Below are 17790 nucleotides of genomic sequence, written 5' to 3' on the forward strand. Positions count from 1 at the left end.
TATTATTATTATTTGTAGTAGTAGTATTATCATTTAAAAATAGTAATTATTATTAAGAAATTATTATCAATGATGATAATACTGCTATTATTATTATTATTATTATTATTATTATTATTATTATTATTACTGTTATTACTATAGCAAGCCAACTTACTGTTTTTCTCAATCTTCTTCTTATTGTTCTTATTATTCCACGCTCAAAATTGTAAATGTTTCTCAGCCTACGTTTTTGATGTAAAAACACAAAATTTGGCAGGATCGTAGATCTTGTACCCAGATAATGTCATTGAGCTTTTTTAACTGATAACTTGTGATTTTCATGCAGTCTTTGTTCAAAAAACGTTTTTTTTCCCCTTTTTAAACGAATCGGGAGACTGTTCAACACAAACTAGGTCCCAGGAACGTCCCCCAATGTTTCTTTAAATGTTTATTTAAAAATATAATCCTTTTGTTATAATTTTGAGGAATAAAAATGAACAAATAAACATTTTTGTACTACAACATCATTTTTTAAATAAGATGTTTATTTTTAATAAGATCTATTGATGTTTTGGTGGTGGTGCACGCAATAAACATTATATTTTGTATTGTGGCCTCTAGTGATTAACAATAGCTGTGTTTACATGTTGGCCATAAAAAAGTTGTACCTTCCTTAAAGAAATATGAAGACCAATGGTAGCATGAAGCCATGCAAACCTTGGCATGGTGACAGCATCACTTTGCAAAAATGAATGATTATAAGAGGAGAGTTTTGCACATATTGTTTTTTGGAAAAAGTCAGGAGAATGGGCTTTTAAAATGGGCTGTTATGTGTTTTAGCATATCTGCCTTCTTCCTGCCATGCTTTCTATTATTTCAAGTAAAGACAACTCTTGCATTTCTGAATCTGTTGTTTCGGAGAACTAGAGCGTTTTAAAGCACACTGTGAATGAGAAGTAGAATTAATGGAAAAAGGTATGAATGTGAATTTTAACACACATAATTTTAGCAGACATTTTCTGCAGTAAGACCTAACTATTATGTGATGCCGTTTCCCCCTGCTGCTGTGCATGGACTACCCGGTGGAGCATCTACCTCCTCTGGTTTTTAATTGGCTACGTTGAAGTGGATATTTGGGAAAGTCGGGAGAATTCCCAATGGGCCAGTAGAGTTTCGGGTCGGTTACTGCAAGTTAATGAATAAACTTACAGCATAAGAATGCTTAAACTATAAATGTCATTGAGTCATTACAGGTAAGACATAAACATTTTTCATGCCCGCTGCGGCACTATGCTTTTACATACAATGATTAGGTTTAGGTGTTTAAGATAGCTTTGTTGTTTTTCCTCGTCTTTGCACATCAGCTGTTTGATTCAACTTTCATGTTGTCTTCCTTTGGGTCTGCTCGCTGTGGCAGTGACCTGTGTTTTTGGCTTCGTTAATGGTTTTAATGAAGCCAAAAACTTTGGCTTCATTAACTTTGTACATCTCAGCTGTCTTATTTTAACATAGTTTTGTCATCTTCTCTGGACAGAAGTTGTGTCTGTGCTGAGTGGACGCATGCTTTATAGTGAAGGTTCCAGTGTTTGTTGTGTTTGTACGATAGTGTTCATGAATTCATGTTCATGAAATTTCTGCCCTGCTAGATCTGCTCAACGGTCAACTGTAAGTGCTATTATTGTGAACTGGAAGCATCTGGGAGCAACAACAGCTTAGCAACAAAGTAGTAGACCACGCAGACTGACAGAGCAGGGCTGCTGAGTGCTGAAAAAAATGGACTATCCTTTGTTGAATCACTCACTACAGAGTACCACACTGCCTTTGAAAGACACATCAGCTCAAGAACTTTGCGTCAGGAGCTTCGTGAAATTGGTTGGATGAGCAGCTGTACACAAGCCTAAGATCACTATGTGCAATGCCAGGTATCAGAATGAAAGGTGTAAAGCACACTGACACTGGACTCTGGAGCAGTCTGGACCTCTGATGGATAAATTGGGTTTGGCGGATGCCAGGAAACACTCACTAGTGGAATGCATAGTGCCAACAGAAAAGTTTAGTAGAGGAGGTATAATGATCTTGAGCTGTTTTTCAGAGCTTGGGCAAGACCCCTTGGCTTCAGTAAAGGGTAATGGTAATGATACAGCATATGAAAACATTTCAGACAATTATATGCATACAACTTAGTAGCAGCAGTTTGGGGAAGGCCCTTTCCTGTTCCAGCATGACTAGGTGCACAAGAAGTACACAGTTTTGATGAATATGATGTGGAGGAACTCCAGTTGTCTGCACAAAACCCTTACCTCAATCCCACTGAACAAATTTGGGATGAATTGGAATGTGGATTGTAAACCAGGCCTTTCCATTCAACATAGAGCCTGACTTCACAAATGCTCTCTTGACGCTATGGGCACAAATTTCCAGAATGTAAACATAGATGTGTCATAGACTAACATAAAGAGAAGAATGCATCAGCATGACAGCAAAAGTTTTATCACAAGATACAAATCGCTGTTAGAATAGAAATACTGAAAGGCCAGGTTACACTTTGCTAAAAGGTACATAAAACTGCACATAGAACTAATGAGTTCTTGTGAACAGATGATTAAACTATAGGAGAGCGAGAGAATGAGGAAAGTGTGGAGAACAGGAACTGCACATAATGCAAAAAATGCCACCTTATCTTTGAAACATGGTGGCATGAGCATGAATGGTTGCCAGTAAAACTAGCTCACTTGCCTTTCCTGATGTTACTGGCATCAGCAGCACAATGAATTCTAAATGTACAGAAGTGTCTTAGATATTTTATTTGAGATTGCTAACTAATGGTCCCCTAAAATGGGAGGAGTTTGTATAAACTGACATGTGTTTGCTGTATTCACAGCTGGTTCACAGATTAATAATGCTTTGAATAAGCCAGTCTTTCTGCAATTTTTCGTATAGTTATTGTTTAATTTTAAACAATAGATAGAGCCAAAGCTATGGACACTGTATACAATATTTCATAGTTTCTATACAACATCAAGATAGGGTCTGTGACCACAGTTAGCTCACCAGAAAGTTGACCAAACAACTCAAGACACAATTTCTTTTTTTTTAAGATGTTTAAGCATATTATTTTTATATCATTTAGTAACAAAACATACAACAAATCAAAACAGTAACAAAACATTTAATAACAAACATATAGTGTAATATTTTAAAATCCATTGTAAGAAAAATCTATGCCCCTTCCCATATACAGTTGTTATTGACTGCAACATAGCAGTTATAAACCATGTAGCTAGTAATTCTGAGTGAAGCGTGAAACAGACAGTGGTATATGGATGAGGAGATTTAGAAGCCCATCTTGATAACCATATTTTCACTGAATTAAAGGCATTATACCTTGTATGTAAAAAACCATTAAAGTGTTTAAAGATTCCTCCACATATACTGGTAACATGAGAACACATAAAGCCATTGAGTTGTTCGCTAGATATTTTGTCATTTTCGCCCTCAAGCCACCACAAACAATGAAATGTTGTCTGATCTTGCATCAAAATGACTTCCTTGAAATGACTGTGATGCAATAATTTATAGATAAGTTTGGCCTGGATCGCTACCTGTATGGCGGAGTGTGTGTGACCGCGTGCCCCGAGGCTCATTTCCATACTGTGTTGAAGACGTGTGAGCCATGCCCAGAGCACTGCGGACTGTGCTCCTCTGCCACACACTGCCTCAGGTGTGACACTTCGTACTACCTCAGCCACGGAACCTGCACACCACTCGAGTGTGGAGAGGGTAGGAGGCCTTGTTCATTCAGTGCATGATTAGAGCTATAGTTAGTTAATATAGACATTTATGTTTAATAATCATGCCATAAAATTCAAGCAATAAAGAAATTATCACATTTTCATGTCACCCCAAATGTACTTGATCAGCCAAGACATGTCTGATATCCGAAGTTTGCTTCTTTAGTTTACCACTGGGACTACAGGCTACAGTAGCTAACAAATGAAGGTTTACATCCATGTGATAGCATTGCGTAAACTTCATACCTTCGCACACTTCTTGTTAAATTATCTCAAATAGACTTGCTTACGTGGTTTCAGATACTATATTGTTACTGCCAGAACGAAGCCTTGTAAAAACATTTTTTAAACGTTTTGAAAAGTCCAGCTGACCATAACACTGTGTTAAAATTTAATAACAAATGGAATCGAATAGATATGGTTCAAAATTGGTTGGGAAAATCTTGATTATACTAAAAGTTAGGATTTTTTTTCATTCTCCTGTAAAGTAACTCTAATGAGGACACAAGGTTTTGCTCTAACAGCAGCGACAAGACTGATGAACTACATCTGGGGTAAATGGGACAATTGTGTAACTTTGATACATGGCTGACCGTCACTGTGTGTACACATGTGTAGGGGAGATTGAGGACCCGGAGTATGATGACTGCATGGCGTGTGAAGAAGGCTGCAAGAAGTGTGTCCTCTGTAAGTGCTGATCTGACCTCTGAACTCATATGTAGCTTTGTTGCCACACATAACCCTTACTAACTCCCCTCATAAACAGGGACAGCGTAGTAAGTGAAGGAAAGCACTCACATTTAGTATAAAGTTAGGCATGGACCATGGGGAAGAGCAGGGCACAACCTTACATGGGATAACTGGACTAACATTAATTTTTTATAGAGTTAAACAAATTCTAGTAGAATGTGCAATGTGGTCATTTTCTCGTATTCCCATAGCAATTTTCACGTTCTCGTATTCATTTTGACAGCAATTAATCTTTTCATCATAAATGTCTCATTGCATGTAAGTCACATAATTTACAGCCATATTATTTTAATCACCATCTTGATGGCTGTATCATAGTCCTATTTTGAAGCAAATAACCAATTCACAATGAGAGCTAACAAGGCAAAAAGTACAATCTCTATACAGAGGGGTTAGTTTTAACACAGCTAAGCCTCCCAAAGCAAACAGCAGTCCATATCCTCTAATACAAATTCAATACAGTAAATTATTAGTTTTTATGTACAGGTGAATCAAAAACATACTATAGATGGCATGTAAATAAACCGTATTTCGGTTTTACTGTGCCGATTTTTAGCTTTTGTAGTTCAAAAGAGTGTGATCAAAAGAGATTTGTCATGTTTGACAGTCTTATTTCACTAATCATATTTATTTTGAGGCAGATATTGTAACATTTGGGCTGAAAAAAACATGGAATTGCATTGAATTTACATCAGTTTACCAGACTTTTTATGTTACAATTAGTTATAATTGAAAATGTTACAACTCACTTCTACCTATGAGGGAAGGTCCTGTCTGATTTGGCTGAACTGTGACTTTTGACTTTTTTGGCAAATGGTCATAGTCAAATTTATTTATAAAGCACATTTAAAAACAGCAGCAGTTGATTAAAGTGCTGTACAATCAAAATAGCAAAACATTAAACAACACAGTTTAAACAACGAAAAAGACAATAGAATAAATAACTAGTTTAAAGGCTTTAACTTCAAAGGCACAATCTCCCCTGTGCTTCAACCTTGATTTTGGGACAACCAGAAAGAACTGGTCAGCAGACCTGAGTGATCTTGCTTGATGGAACCGGTTGTAAGGGGTCAGAGGGAAAGCCCATATAAAGATTTGAAGGCATCTTAAAATCAGTCCTAAAATGTACAGGGAGCCAGTGAAGTTAGATCTGCACAGGGATAATGTGCTCTCGTTTGCGTGTTCCTGCAGCATTCTGGACCAGCTGTAAGCATGAGAGTTAGGCTTGGCTAACAACAACATAAAAGGCATTACAGTAGTCAAGTTGGGATGAGAGGAAAGCATGTATAACCCTTTTGAAATCATTTAAAAAGTGCTCGACCTTTGATAAGAGCCTCACTTTGAATAAAGCTAGATTTAAACACTTGTCCAATTTAAAATCACTGTCCATTATCACACCCAGATTTTTTACAGTAGGTTTTGCATATGGTTCCAGGGAACATAGGTCCATATGAGGGGCATTACAGGCACAACTGGGTCCAGACCTCAGGACTTCAGTTTTATTCTTATTAAAGTTCAAACATTTTAAGGACATCCAGGCTTTGATGTCCTCAAGACAGTCCAACAGTAGTTTTAAGGAGTTTTTTCTGTCTGTTTCAAGGGAAGGTAAAATTGGGTGTCAACTACATAGCAGAGGAAAGAGATGTCATATTTTCTAAGAATTGACCCTAAGGGGAACATATACAGGAAAAATAGCACTGGCCTGAGAATAGAACCCCGGGGGACTCCACAAGGGAGAGGTGCTGAGGAGGATACAAAGTTACCAAGGCTGACAGAAAAGATCTAAACCACTCCAGAGCAGTACCTTTAATGCCCACACAGTGCTCCAAGCGAGAGATGAGGATACTATGGTCTACTTTGTCGAAAGCAGCTGTGAGATCTAAAAGCATAAGAATGGCTGAATCCCTGAAGACAGTAGCTAATGAAAGAAGATTAAAAACTTAAGTGCACATTCAGAACTGTGAAGGGCTTTAATATTCCAAGAATAGCATGTATGTCTAAAACAAATTGCAGTTGTACAAGTACAACTTTCTCTAAAGGGAGTTTGGAAATTTGTCAAAAATTAGAGAGGACTGGGATGTCCAGATTAGTTTCCTCGATCAGTGGTTGCTGGTACGATCGTCAGTGGTCGATCATCAATTTGCTGGTACAATACATGAGGCACAGATTTCAAATAACCAGTAAGTTCCTTTAGGTGAGAAAGAGACTCAAGCTCAAAACAGTTCAAAAACAGCAAAGCAAGTGACAGTGTTGGATGGCTCATAAGAAGGGGGTGAGATGAGATCTCTATCTTGTCAACAATAAAGTGTAGGAATTTTTCACAAGTATCTGAAGAAACATCCAGACAAGCAGATTGGGGGTATTAAGAACAGCAGTAATGGTACTAAGAAGAACACAAGATTTATGACAATTATTTTAAACAATTGGAATCCGTGATTTTATAAGGAGTTACAGTGTCCAGGATGGCAGGGGGGAGTAAAATAGTATGGTATGCATCAGAAACCAGGTTTACACTTTCACTTGTAGCATAAATGTGCACGTTGCTTGTATAAAAAAATAATCTTGCTCAAACAATAACATTTTTAGCAAAAACAAAATGTTAGGTTGTGCCCTAACACAACTGTTACCTCATAGTGCACCATAATTAATTAAGCTGTGTTGATTTTGGTCTAGTTGGGCATCAGGGCAAAAGTTGAAAGCAATATCAGGTGATCTCCGTTAGCCTACATGAATAATGAAATTTACACAACATGAGGGCGTTGCTTTTTTACAGAGGTTTTCTTTGTTGTTTGCACATCCAATTCACTGGATACTTTAACTGTTCTCTTCTGTTACAGATAATCCCAAACACTGCCTGTCCTGCATTGATGGCTATTATAAGTAAGAGAATATTCTCTGAAACAGAGAGCTGTCTGTGTAGAGTAGAATTTGTTTAGTTATGGCTGGAACCAAGTCATGCATATGCATGTGTCATTGTGTTTGTGGTGCAGGTATGAGGAGGGCTGCTATAAACACTGCCCTGCTAAGACATACCCCGTAGAGGACACAATGAGCTGTGTGGCCTGCAAGCATGACTGTGTCAGCTGTGATGAGGAGGAGTGCCACTGGTGTGAGACCGACCTCTTCCTATCAGGTAAGACTTAGTCATATGTTTTTAACCATTTGGATGCTGACAGTTTGTGTTGTTTTGTTTCTACAGGCTACAAGCACATTATACTTGAAAGTGCTTTAATAAGAGGATCCACACATCCATACTGGGTCTGGCTCCCTAGCCCACAGATTCCCAAACCGTAACATGTCAGACCTAGTTATAGTATGTACACTATATTTTAATAATAATAATAATAATAATATAATAATAATAGCTTTATTTATAGATCACTTTTTATACCAGTGGCAGCTCAAAGTGCTTTACAGACAGATGATAAAGATTAACAGTAATAGATGAAATTATGAGTATTAAGAAGTCATACAAAGCAGTGACATAGATCAAAAAAGATAAATTCCATAAACAGACACAATTTTAATTTAAACACTAAATTAAAGTTTTTTTTTCATGAAATTGTTTTTAAAATGTTTCTTAAAAGTGTGTACTGAGCTTGACTGTCTAGTAAAAAGTGCAATAGAAAAAAACAGTTTGAAGGCAAAATAACAGAATGAGACCTCCTCTCGTTTTCTGTATTTTACGGAAGGTGTTTGCAGAGCAGTATCTACAGATCTAAGATGATGTTTTGGAACATAGATAGACATTGTGCAAGGTATGCAGGTACTATCCCATTTAGTGCCTTAATAACAAAACTTCAAAATCTACCCTAAAAGATTGAACCAATGAAGTTCTTTCAAAACGCAGATGATATGAGCTTTTTGTTAGGATCTGTGCTGCCGCATTTTGTACTGGTTGTAGAGCATGTATTGTTTTCTTAGAAAGCCCAATAAAATAGCATTACAGTAATCAACTGTGCTTGTAACAAATGCATGAAGTTTCTCTGCATCACTTTGAGACAGAAAAGGCCAACTCCAGCAATATTTCTAAAATGATAAAAAGCTACCGTAGTGACTGTGTTTACATGCGGGTTAAAACAGAGCTCAGAATCCAGAATTACACCCAGGTTTTGTATTTCAGGTTTGATATATGAAGCAAAAGAGCCTTGCTTCCCATAAAGCAGCTTTCTCTGAGTTTTAGTTCCAAGAATTAAAATTTAATTTTTTTCTGGATTTAGTTGTAGAAACCTTTGTGACAACCACTAAGAAATTTCTGAGACACAACCCATAAGCCTATCAATACAGTCTTAATTTTCTAAAGGAAAGGTATTGTATAATTGTGTGTCATCAGCTTAGTTATGAAAATTGATTTGTTTATTAATGATATTATTTATTATTTATGATATTATTTTGATATTGAGTTTATTAATGATATTATTTAGAGGTAAAATGTACAAAGAGAAAATTGAAGGCCCTACAACTGAACCTTATGGGACTCTACAAGAAATGTTCAAATTTGTTGATGAATGGTGTCCTTGTGAAACCAAGAACTCATATTTTGGATCTTAATGTGCTGTAAATCAGCAATATTGGAATATTATAGAAAATCTAGACCAGGCGTGTCAAACTGGGAACCTTCCAGGCCAAAGTGCTTCAAGATTAGCGATTACTCTCGTCTAACACTCTGAATTTAGTTCATGAAGTCCTAGCTCATTAGCTGATGAGCTGAATCAGGTGTTTTTAATTAGGCAGTTTGCAGAAGTCTGCAGTGTTTTGGCCTACGAGGACTGGAGCGTAACACGTGATCTAGACCTATAGTGAACAGCCTAAAACTCTTTTGTAGGAAAAGGAATTATGTGAACAAACATCACAACGGATCTGCTCTTTTTAACCTATCATTGTAATCAGTGTCTGGTTGATTACAGACTTTAGATAGGTGTTTTATTTGAGAAAAGATTATAATTTAAAATCCTGCTGTGATGGTCACATGTTTATGTGAATGTACAGAGAGAGACAGACAGAGAGAGAGAGTGTACAAATAGTGAGCAGTATGTTTATTGTTTCTTTCTTTGGAAGACGTTTTAGTAGACCAGTGACAACCTTGCTGAAAATAATGGTCATTAAAATGGGTGTTTTTCTGCAGATGGGATGTGTGTGCAAGAGTGTCCAGAGGGTTTTTACGGTGACGAGGACACTCAGGAGTGTGAGGAGTGTCACACAGGCTGCCAGACATGCAGTGGACCAGGAGACAGTGGTTGTGTCAGCTGCAGTGAAGGCCTGGTCCTGGCCAGTGGAGAGTGTGTGTCAGAGCAAGACATCTGCCCTGCTAAAACCTACCTCTCTGGTAAGCACCGTTCACTGCTCATATCTTATGATATCTTGAGTTGCAAAAGTTAAAGAAATTTCTGAAGTTAATGACCAATGTAGTCATAATAAAAAATTCTGAAAATCGATAGTCTGTTTCTATTTATACCATAGATTTACAACATGACTAACAAGATTTTATAGCAAAGGTGCACAAGAGTACCTTAAGGAATCATTATACAGGACATCACTAAGTAAATGTAAAATCACAATAATTCAAGTTTTTATGATACATGCTTTGTCATTTGAGTATTTGCTTGGAATGAGATGGTTCAGGTTGGTTCATTTCTGTTTACTTCCAGTAAATCTGCTTGCAATATCTACCATGTTCTGTAGTGTATCTTGTACATGTCTGTTAGTGAAAACACAGAACAGATTGAAAAGCAGAATGCTCTGAATAAGACTTCTCAATCAGCCTTTTTCATGTGCATTTAGACGATGGTGAGTGTGAGGCATGCCATCCCTCGTGTGAGATGTGCAGGGGCAAGCAAAAGAATCAGTGCAGCACCTGCATCACAGGTCTGAGTAAATGAGTTTGACTTGATCTCTCCATTTCTTTCTGCCTGTCTGCATGCTATGTAAAGTTCCTCAGTGAACAGACAAAAAATGACAGATTTTTTTACTTGGCATTTTTACTGCTGCTTGGCAACCCACAAGTTGTTGTTAAGTTCCATCTACCAGGGTGAATACACACGTCACTTTGTAGCATGCACATGCTTTGTGGTTTCGATACTGTGTGGTATCTATACAACCCTTTTTCATTCTTGTTCATCAAAATAATGTGATAGCAAAGTAGATAGTGATAAAGATTGGATAGTGCAAAATATTGTGGTGAGTTCATATCATCCACCCCTTTTGAGATATTTTCAAACACTGTAGGACTAACCTAACAATATTTCAGCTATATTTTCAAATTGCATGCTTGTGTTTCAGGTAGGTATCTAACCGTGGAGCAGCTATGTGTGACACGATGCCCGGTGGGCAGCTTTGGCAGTAAGGAGACTGGACAGTGCGAGGCATGTCCTCAGGGCTGTGCCCTGTGCCAGGATGAGCAGCGCTGCACTCGTTGCCTTTCAACTCGCAAGAGCATCCTCTACCTACAGAATGGACAGTGTGTTCACCAGTGCTCCAGGTTAGAACATCACAAACATCACAAACAAAAAAAGTGACCCAAAAAGGGCTTGAGTTGTATACCTCCATCAAAAGGCTGCCCTTGATTGTTATGAAGCTATTCCTGATTGGTCCAAGAGCTGTTTATGATCCAAATCATTGAAGAGCTGTTCTCACTACAAGAGCAGTTGTCATAGGCGTGTGTTGCCAAGCTAGGGATTTTGACCCAGATCCCAAAAATTTGTATGTGACTATAAAATTGGGCCTAAAATTGCATATTTTGTACTTGGCTTGTACAGAAACCAATACATACAAAGTGCGGTTAAATTTAAAAGATTCACCATCAAAAAACAGCAGCTCCGGTAGGAAAAACACTACAGAGATGTCCAGTTTAGTGGAGAAGGAAAGAGGAGAACTGAACCAGCACACATGAGGAACAGACTGCATCCAAACAATCATCTGTATTCATTATCACATGAACAAAAGAAAACGGTGTTAGTATCAGCGGCCAAACGTGAAACCTGCTGAGATCCGCTTTCACAACTCGACTCCAGTCTGAGGCAGGGTTAGCTGAGCTAGCCGATCCAAGCTACCATGTTCACGGTTTTCTTCTTTCTTTTATAATGCTTCTGTTTATGAAACTTGAAATCTTTTTATTACAACATTTATTTTATTACAAGTGCCTGTCAGACACTGTAGTTAACAGGTGTCACCCACAGCCTACAGTTTACCTGTAGCTAAATACAGCGTAGTTTAGCTGCTGTTTTGGAGGTAAACGGTCGTGAATAGCTTTGATATAAATCTAGTCTAATACAGGTTCTTCATAAACTCTAGACAGTGATTCTGTCACGTTGTCGTTGTTTAAGCTGACTGGCCTGATCTGATTCTCACACTCTCACACTCGCTATTAAACTGTAAGGCGTTCTTGATAGTGAGCGAGAGCTTGACAGAGTGTATGAGAGAACTTGATGGTCATGATCCAAAGATACATGGACCGCTATAGCACCAAAAAGACTTCGGTCATTTGTAGAACCATCTACAACACATTGTCTATCAATCTGAAGAACCATTTTACAATGCAAAGAGCTATTTAATAAGGCAAACAATTTTATATAGAACCACTGCCTTTACTAAAGGATCCTTGAAGAACCATCTCTTTTTAAGAGTGAACTACCGCATTTGAGGGGTGGGCATATTTGACTATGAACGAATCAAACTGCTAATTTAAATGATAACTCTCTAGGCCAATCAAAAAATATGACCATCAAGTTCTCTCATACGCTCTATCAAGCTCTCTCTCACTCTCTGTCAAACTCTCTAACGTTTACTATCAACAACGCCTTAGAGTTTAATGAGAGAGTTTGATAGCGAATGTGAGAGTTTGATAATGAGTGTGCGAGAGTTTGATAGCGAATGTGAGAGTTTGATAATGAGTGTGAGAGAGTTTGATAGCGAGTGTGAGAGGGTTTGATAGTGTGTGTGAGAGTTTAATAGTGAGTGTGAGAGTGTTTGATCGTGAGTGTGAGAGGTTTGATAGTGAGTGTGAGAGAGTTTGATAGTGAGTGTGAGAAGTATGTTAGTAAGTGTGAGAGTTAGAATTTTGGCCTAAGCGGCGCTTCATATGTGTGCACTCTTACAGAGGCTATCCTGCAGGACTCGTGTGCAAGAGCTGTGTACCAGGCTGTGGATCATGTGAGCGCAATGCCACGCACTGTCTTAGCTGTCAGGGGAACTTACTGCTTCACAAACACCAGTGTGTGTCATCATGTCCCCCTGCACACACTGCACGAGGAGGCGAGTGTGTGCAGTGCCCACAGGCCTGTCTACTGTGCTCGGAGGAAGGCCATTGTACAAGTAAGTAAGTGACACAACAGGGATTGCTAATCTATATTGTCTAAATTTGACAGTATTTGTCAAAGGAAAAGCAATTCTAAGGGACGCCTCTCTATCTCTCTCTCTGTCTGTGTGACTGTCTCATTCTTTCTCTCTCACACACACACAATTTATTTCAATTACCTTTTTACTGTATAGGTACAATGGTCAATATATGGAAATTTAGCTGCAAAAACATCCATTTTGAATATTTTATATTGAAGTTATAGTTGTTCAAGAAAAATATAAAATACAAAAAGAAAAAAAAAATATTTAAACTTAGATTTAAACTAAGGAGTTGATCAAGTGAGAACAGTAGGGATGAGGCTGATACCTTTCTCTTTCTCCCTCTCTCCCCTTCCACATGTGCAGAGTGCGAGGATGTTGCTTTCATGCATGAAGGGGAGTGTGTAACAGTGTGCCCTGGTGGTTTTTTTGAGAACACAGAGCAAGGAATATGTGTGCATTGTCACTCAGACTGTGAACAGTGTGACGGGCCAGGGCCAAATGACTGTGTCACCTGCACCGATCCAGTCAGCACCCTCCACAACAGAGCATGTGTCTCGCCCTGCCCTTCACATACTTTCATGGACAGCAGGTCTGGGCAGTGCATGGGTGAGTATAAACACACAAAGCCTGGGCTCAGTCTGAGAGGCGCCAGAAAAATAAAAAAAAACTGCCATCCCCTCTTTACATGTCCTATGGCTTAATTTGAAATATCCTGATATTAATGATATCATTTTGTGATGTACATTAACACAAAATGTAGCTGTAGTAATCTTTACAGATATGCCTGTTATAGATATTTCAGTTTCATATTTGAGATTTACACTCAACATTGCCATTATATGTATTGAAAGTTTTCAAAATCTAACTTATACAATATTCCATTTACTCTAGATGTAGTTGCTCAGCCAAGATGTTTGGTGTCCAAATTTTGCTTAAGGTTGCTCACAAACTCATAGTCATCCAAACCTTTTCCATACAAACATTCCCAAAACTTCTCTAAAACCGCATCCAGGTCTTTGTTAAGATACATACAGTCCCTTCCACAATTACTGGTAAAGACGAGTAAAAAGGGTTCTTAGAAATTCACCTACCTGATTAGCTTAATCTCAAAAGGAGAAATAATCGACAGCAAAAGACCTTGATGGATAATTTCACCTTTACAGAGTGAAAGAAGTAAAATATGGCTCACTTCTAATATCTGCAAATATTGCTCTTAAAAGTAGTGAATCCGAAGCTAAGCTGCAAATGGTTTTGTGGTATCGTCTAAAACTGGTTTGGACCGGCTTTCCGAGCTGGCTCAGACTTAAAAGACTTAATCTTAAAGCGCCCTCTACATGAATTTGCAGGAACTGCAACTACTCTACTTTGAGTGTAGTACAAAACATGAAATGAAAATAAACCCTCACTTTAGGTGGGTTACATCCGCCCCCCCCCCGAACCTGCATGCATCTCTGCATGTAGAACCCTTAAAGTATGTTTGAGTCATGCAGCAAAACTTGCCTTACACAACTTCTGAGCTGTTCAGGGTATACTGTCTAATATCAGGGGCATCTTCAACCTCAAGCGCTTTTAAAAAGGTTTCTCTAAACCACCAAAGATCGAGTGCATAACAAGAATCAGAGGATTTCCTAAAGATTTGTAAGTTAATCTGTCAGGTGGTTCTGTGTCGTGTGGAATCTCAACAGATTGACTTCTACTCTCCATCCCATCTTCAGCTGTGTCATGTGGAATCTCAACAGATTGACTTCTACTCTCCATCCCATCTTCAGCTGCATCCTGTAAATTCTTGTCGTCATCTATGGATTCATCATGTTCGTCTCTCACATTGTCTGTCTTTCCTTCCACAGATTCAGTGGTTACATCGTTTATCAAACTGTCCTCAGCTGTTACATCGTTCAACTCTTCCGGGTCTTGTGTCTTTGGTTTTTGTCTTTTGTGAAGACTCATCACAGTGGATGTCTTTGACTACAGAATCCTCCATTTCAACAGGTAACTGTTTGTCTGTACTCTTCAAGGTTTCACTACTTCCAGGTAAGCATTCAACTTCTTTATCTGCTCTTTCCTCCTCAGGCAGCACAGAAGGCTGGAATGGTGTGGCATTGGGATTTAAGCTCAGCTGATGGTGACTTTTGTCTTCTGCTCTTGAATAAAATGCATCTCGAACAATTGTTACAGTTGGGTACAAGACCTCTTTAGTGGTATAAGGACAGCTGTATTCCACTCCTCCATCATTTTCATAAGCTGATTCAGCATCCTCCTCCATCAAATTTTCCAAAATGGTCTCTGGACTAGATGTCTCATTTTTTTTCTTTGACTTTGTCATTTTCTTCAGTGGAGGCTTTTGAGACCAGGAATCCACAAGGTAGGAGCAATTCATGATGGAGTGTTCTTTCTGGTCCATCTGAAGAGAAGGGCTTCACCACATAAACTGGAGAATCATCAATTTGCTTATTAACTTCATAAATGGTCTTGCTCCATCGGCCTGCTATTTGTGCTTCCCTCTCACTCCAACGTTCTTTACTAGAATCTCCAGCTTCCAGAATGGACTCTCTGACTCACAAATCATATCTTTGCTTGTTGCGAAGAGCTATCTTTTCACTATGCTTGGTAGCAAGTTTGTAGCTTTCCTGTAAATTTTCATGGAGCTTTCTGACAGTCTGTATGAGTTGTGTGCTTCTGTCCCTCCAGTCTTAGGCCAAACGCCACATCAATGGGAAGGCTAGGCTGTCTCCCAAACATTAACTGATAAGGAGAAAAACCTGTTGTGTCATTTTTAGTACAATTATATGCATGGACTAATGGCTGGACATGTTCACGCCACTTCACCTTATCTTCTTCTTAAAGCATTCCCAGCATTTCAAGTAGAGTACGATTGATGCATTCCACGGGATTTCCACGTGGGTGGTAATGAGTTGTTCTCATCTTCTTTATTCCCAACAAGAGACAAAGGTCCTTGATTACAGCAGACTCAAAATCATGACCTTGGTCACTATGAAGACACTCAGGTATGCTATAATGCAAGATATTATTCCACAGTATTTTGGCAACTGTTTTTGCTTTCTGATCAGCCGATGGAACTGCAACGGCGTATTTCATGAAATGGTCAGTGATGACCAAAATGTTTTTAGTGCCTTTACCATCGGGCTCTAAAGACAGATAGTCCATGCTGACTAACTCTAATGGTCTGGTGGTCTTTATGTTCACCAAGGGAGATGTTTTCTTAGCCCTGGACTTTCGTCTGACGCATCTCTCACGTCTTTATTTTCTGATCCACATCCATGGACATTCTCGGCCAATAAAAACGTGATCGGACTAAATCTAATGTCTGTTCCAACCCCATATGACCTACCAGATCATGAAGACTTTCCAAAGCGATTTCCCTGTATTTGCGAGGGAGAACAAGCTGATAGAAAGGTTCGCCTCTAATCATGCGCTTTCTGTAGAGAACTCTATTGATGATAACAAGCTGTTCTGTTATTCTAAGCATGAGCTGAACTTCTCTCTCCTCTTGTTGCCTAACACGATAAGACAGTTGTTTACCAGTATTAAGAATGTTGATGACTCTGCTGAGGATCAGATTATTTGCCTGCTCTGCAGCCCAATCCTGTTGTGACATCCTAGGAAGAGTATTAGAACCAGGGAGTAGATCAGCATGAGAGAGTTCATCTGGGATTGCACTGGTTTCAGTGGCTAAGCATTCAACAGCAGCAGGTAGGCTAAGGCTTTCTTCAAGGCAGGTAACTCCAGAGAGCTGGTGATTTTGACATATAACTCTCACAGCATCTTTTGGAAACAAGGAATCACCCTCTTTCTTCGGGAATCTGGAAATTAACTGATGAATGCGATCATCTTCAGCTGTAGTACCGGAATCAGCGTCTGACAGCTCATGCGGTCGTCTAGAGAGAACGTCTGCATCTTGGTTTTTCTTGCTGTGCTGTACTGTATAATAAAATTGAAATTAGACAAAGCAGCAAGCCAACGATGTCCTGCTGCATCCAGTTTGGCAGAAGTATGTATGTCAACAGATTATTGTCTTTCATGACAGTGAATTCAGCTCCATACAGGTAATCGAAGAATTTGTCTGTTACAGCCCACTTTAATGCTAAAAATTCTAGCTTATGTGTTGGGTAACGTTGTTCACATTTGGACAATCCTCTGCTCGCATATGCAATTACCCGCATGTGACCATCTTGCTCTTGGTACGGGGCTGCACCAAGTCCGTGGAGACTGGCATTGGTATGCAGAATGTAGGGTAGCCAAGGGTTGGCAAACCCTAAAACAGGGGCAGTAGTTAATTTCTCAATGAGCGTGTGAAAAGCATCATCACATTGGTGTGTCCACTTTCCATCAAAAGGCTTCTTGAGATCAGAAGTGGAAGCTAGTTTGGAGGCTCGTGACTTTGGTGGAATATAGCCAGCAGTCAGGTCATTGAGAGGTTTAGCAATTTTAGAATGATCTCTGACAAACCTCCTGTAATATCCTGTAAATCCCAAAAATGTAATGTAATTTCACCTTTACAGAGTGAAAGAAGTAAAATATGGCTCAGTTCTAGTCTTAATATCTGCAAATTCATACTCTAGGTCAATACATTCAATGCCCTTAAGAGTAGTGAATCCGAAGCTAAGCTGCAAGTGGTTTTGTGGTTTCGTTTGTTTTTATTTATTTATTTTTTTTTTCTAAAACTGGTTTGGACCGGCTTTCCGAGCTGGCTCAGACTATCTTAAAGCGCCGTCTACAGGAACTGCAACTACTCTACTTTGAGTGTAGTACAAAACATGAAATGAAAATAAACCCTCACTTTAGGTGAGTTACATTAGGAAATTCAAGCAGTAGTCCATGTTAATCCAACATTATATATGTTCATATCTACAGTTAGGGCCATAATTAAAAAGTTCCAATCAACTGGAACTGTGACAAACTTACCTGGACA

General features: G+C 38.8%; 1 protein-coding gene across 1 annotated transcript in view; it reads left to right on the forward strand.

Moving 5' to 3' along the window:
• pcsk5a (proprotein convertase subtilisin/kexin type 5a) overlaps positions 1–17790 on the forward strand; it is a 46055-nt gene that overhangs the window by 17584 nt on the left and 10681 nt on the right. The window contains exons 23-31 of the mRNA XM_036581005.1: positions 3562–3762; positions 4392–4460; positions 7361–7403; positions 7514–7656; positions 9649–9849; positions 10305–10388; positions 10803–11001; positions 12619–12833; positions 13224–13466. Coding sequence (XP_036436898.1) covers positions 3562–3762; positions 4392–4460; positions 7361–7403; positions 7514–7656; positions 9649–9849; positions 10305–10388; positions 10803–11001; positions 12619–12833; positions 13224–13466 — 1398 coding nt within the window. The remainder of the gene's footprint in view (positions 1–3561; positions 3763–4391; positions 4461–7360; positions 7404–7513; positions 7657–9648; positions 9850–10304; positions 10389–10802; positions 11002–12618; positions 12834–13223; positions 13467–17790) is intronic.

The sequence above is a fragment of the Colossoma macropomum genome, unplaced genomic scaffold (assembly GCF_904425465.1).
Source record: "Colossoma macropomum unplaced genomic scaffold, Colossoma_macropomum, whole genome shotgun sequence".
Lineage (NCBI taxonomy): Eukaryota > Metazoa > Chordata > Actinopteri > Characiformes > Serrasalmidae > Colossoma > Colossoma macropomum.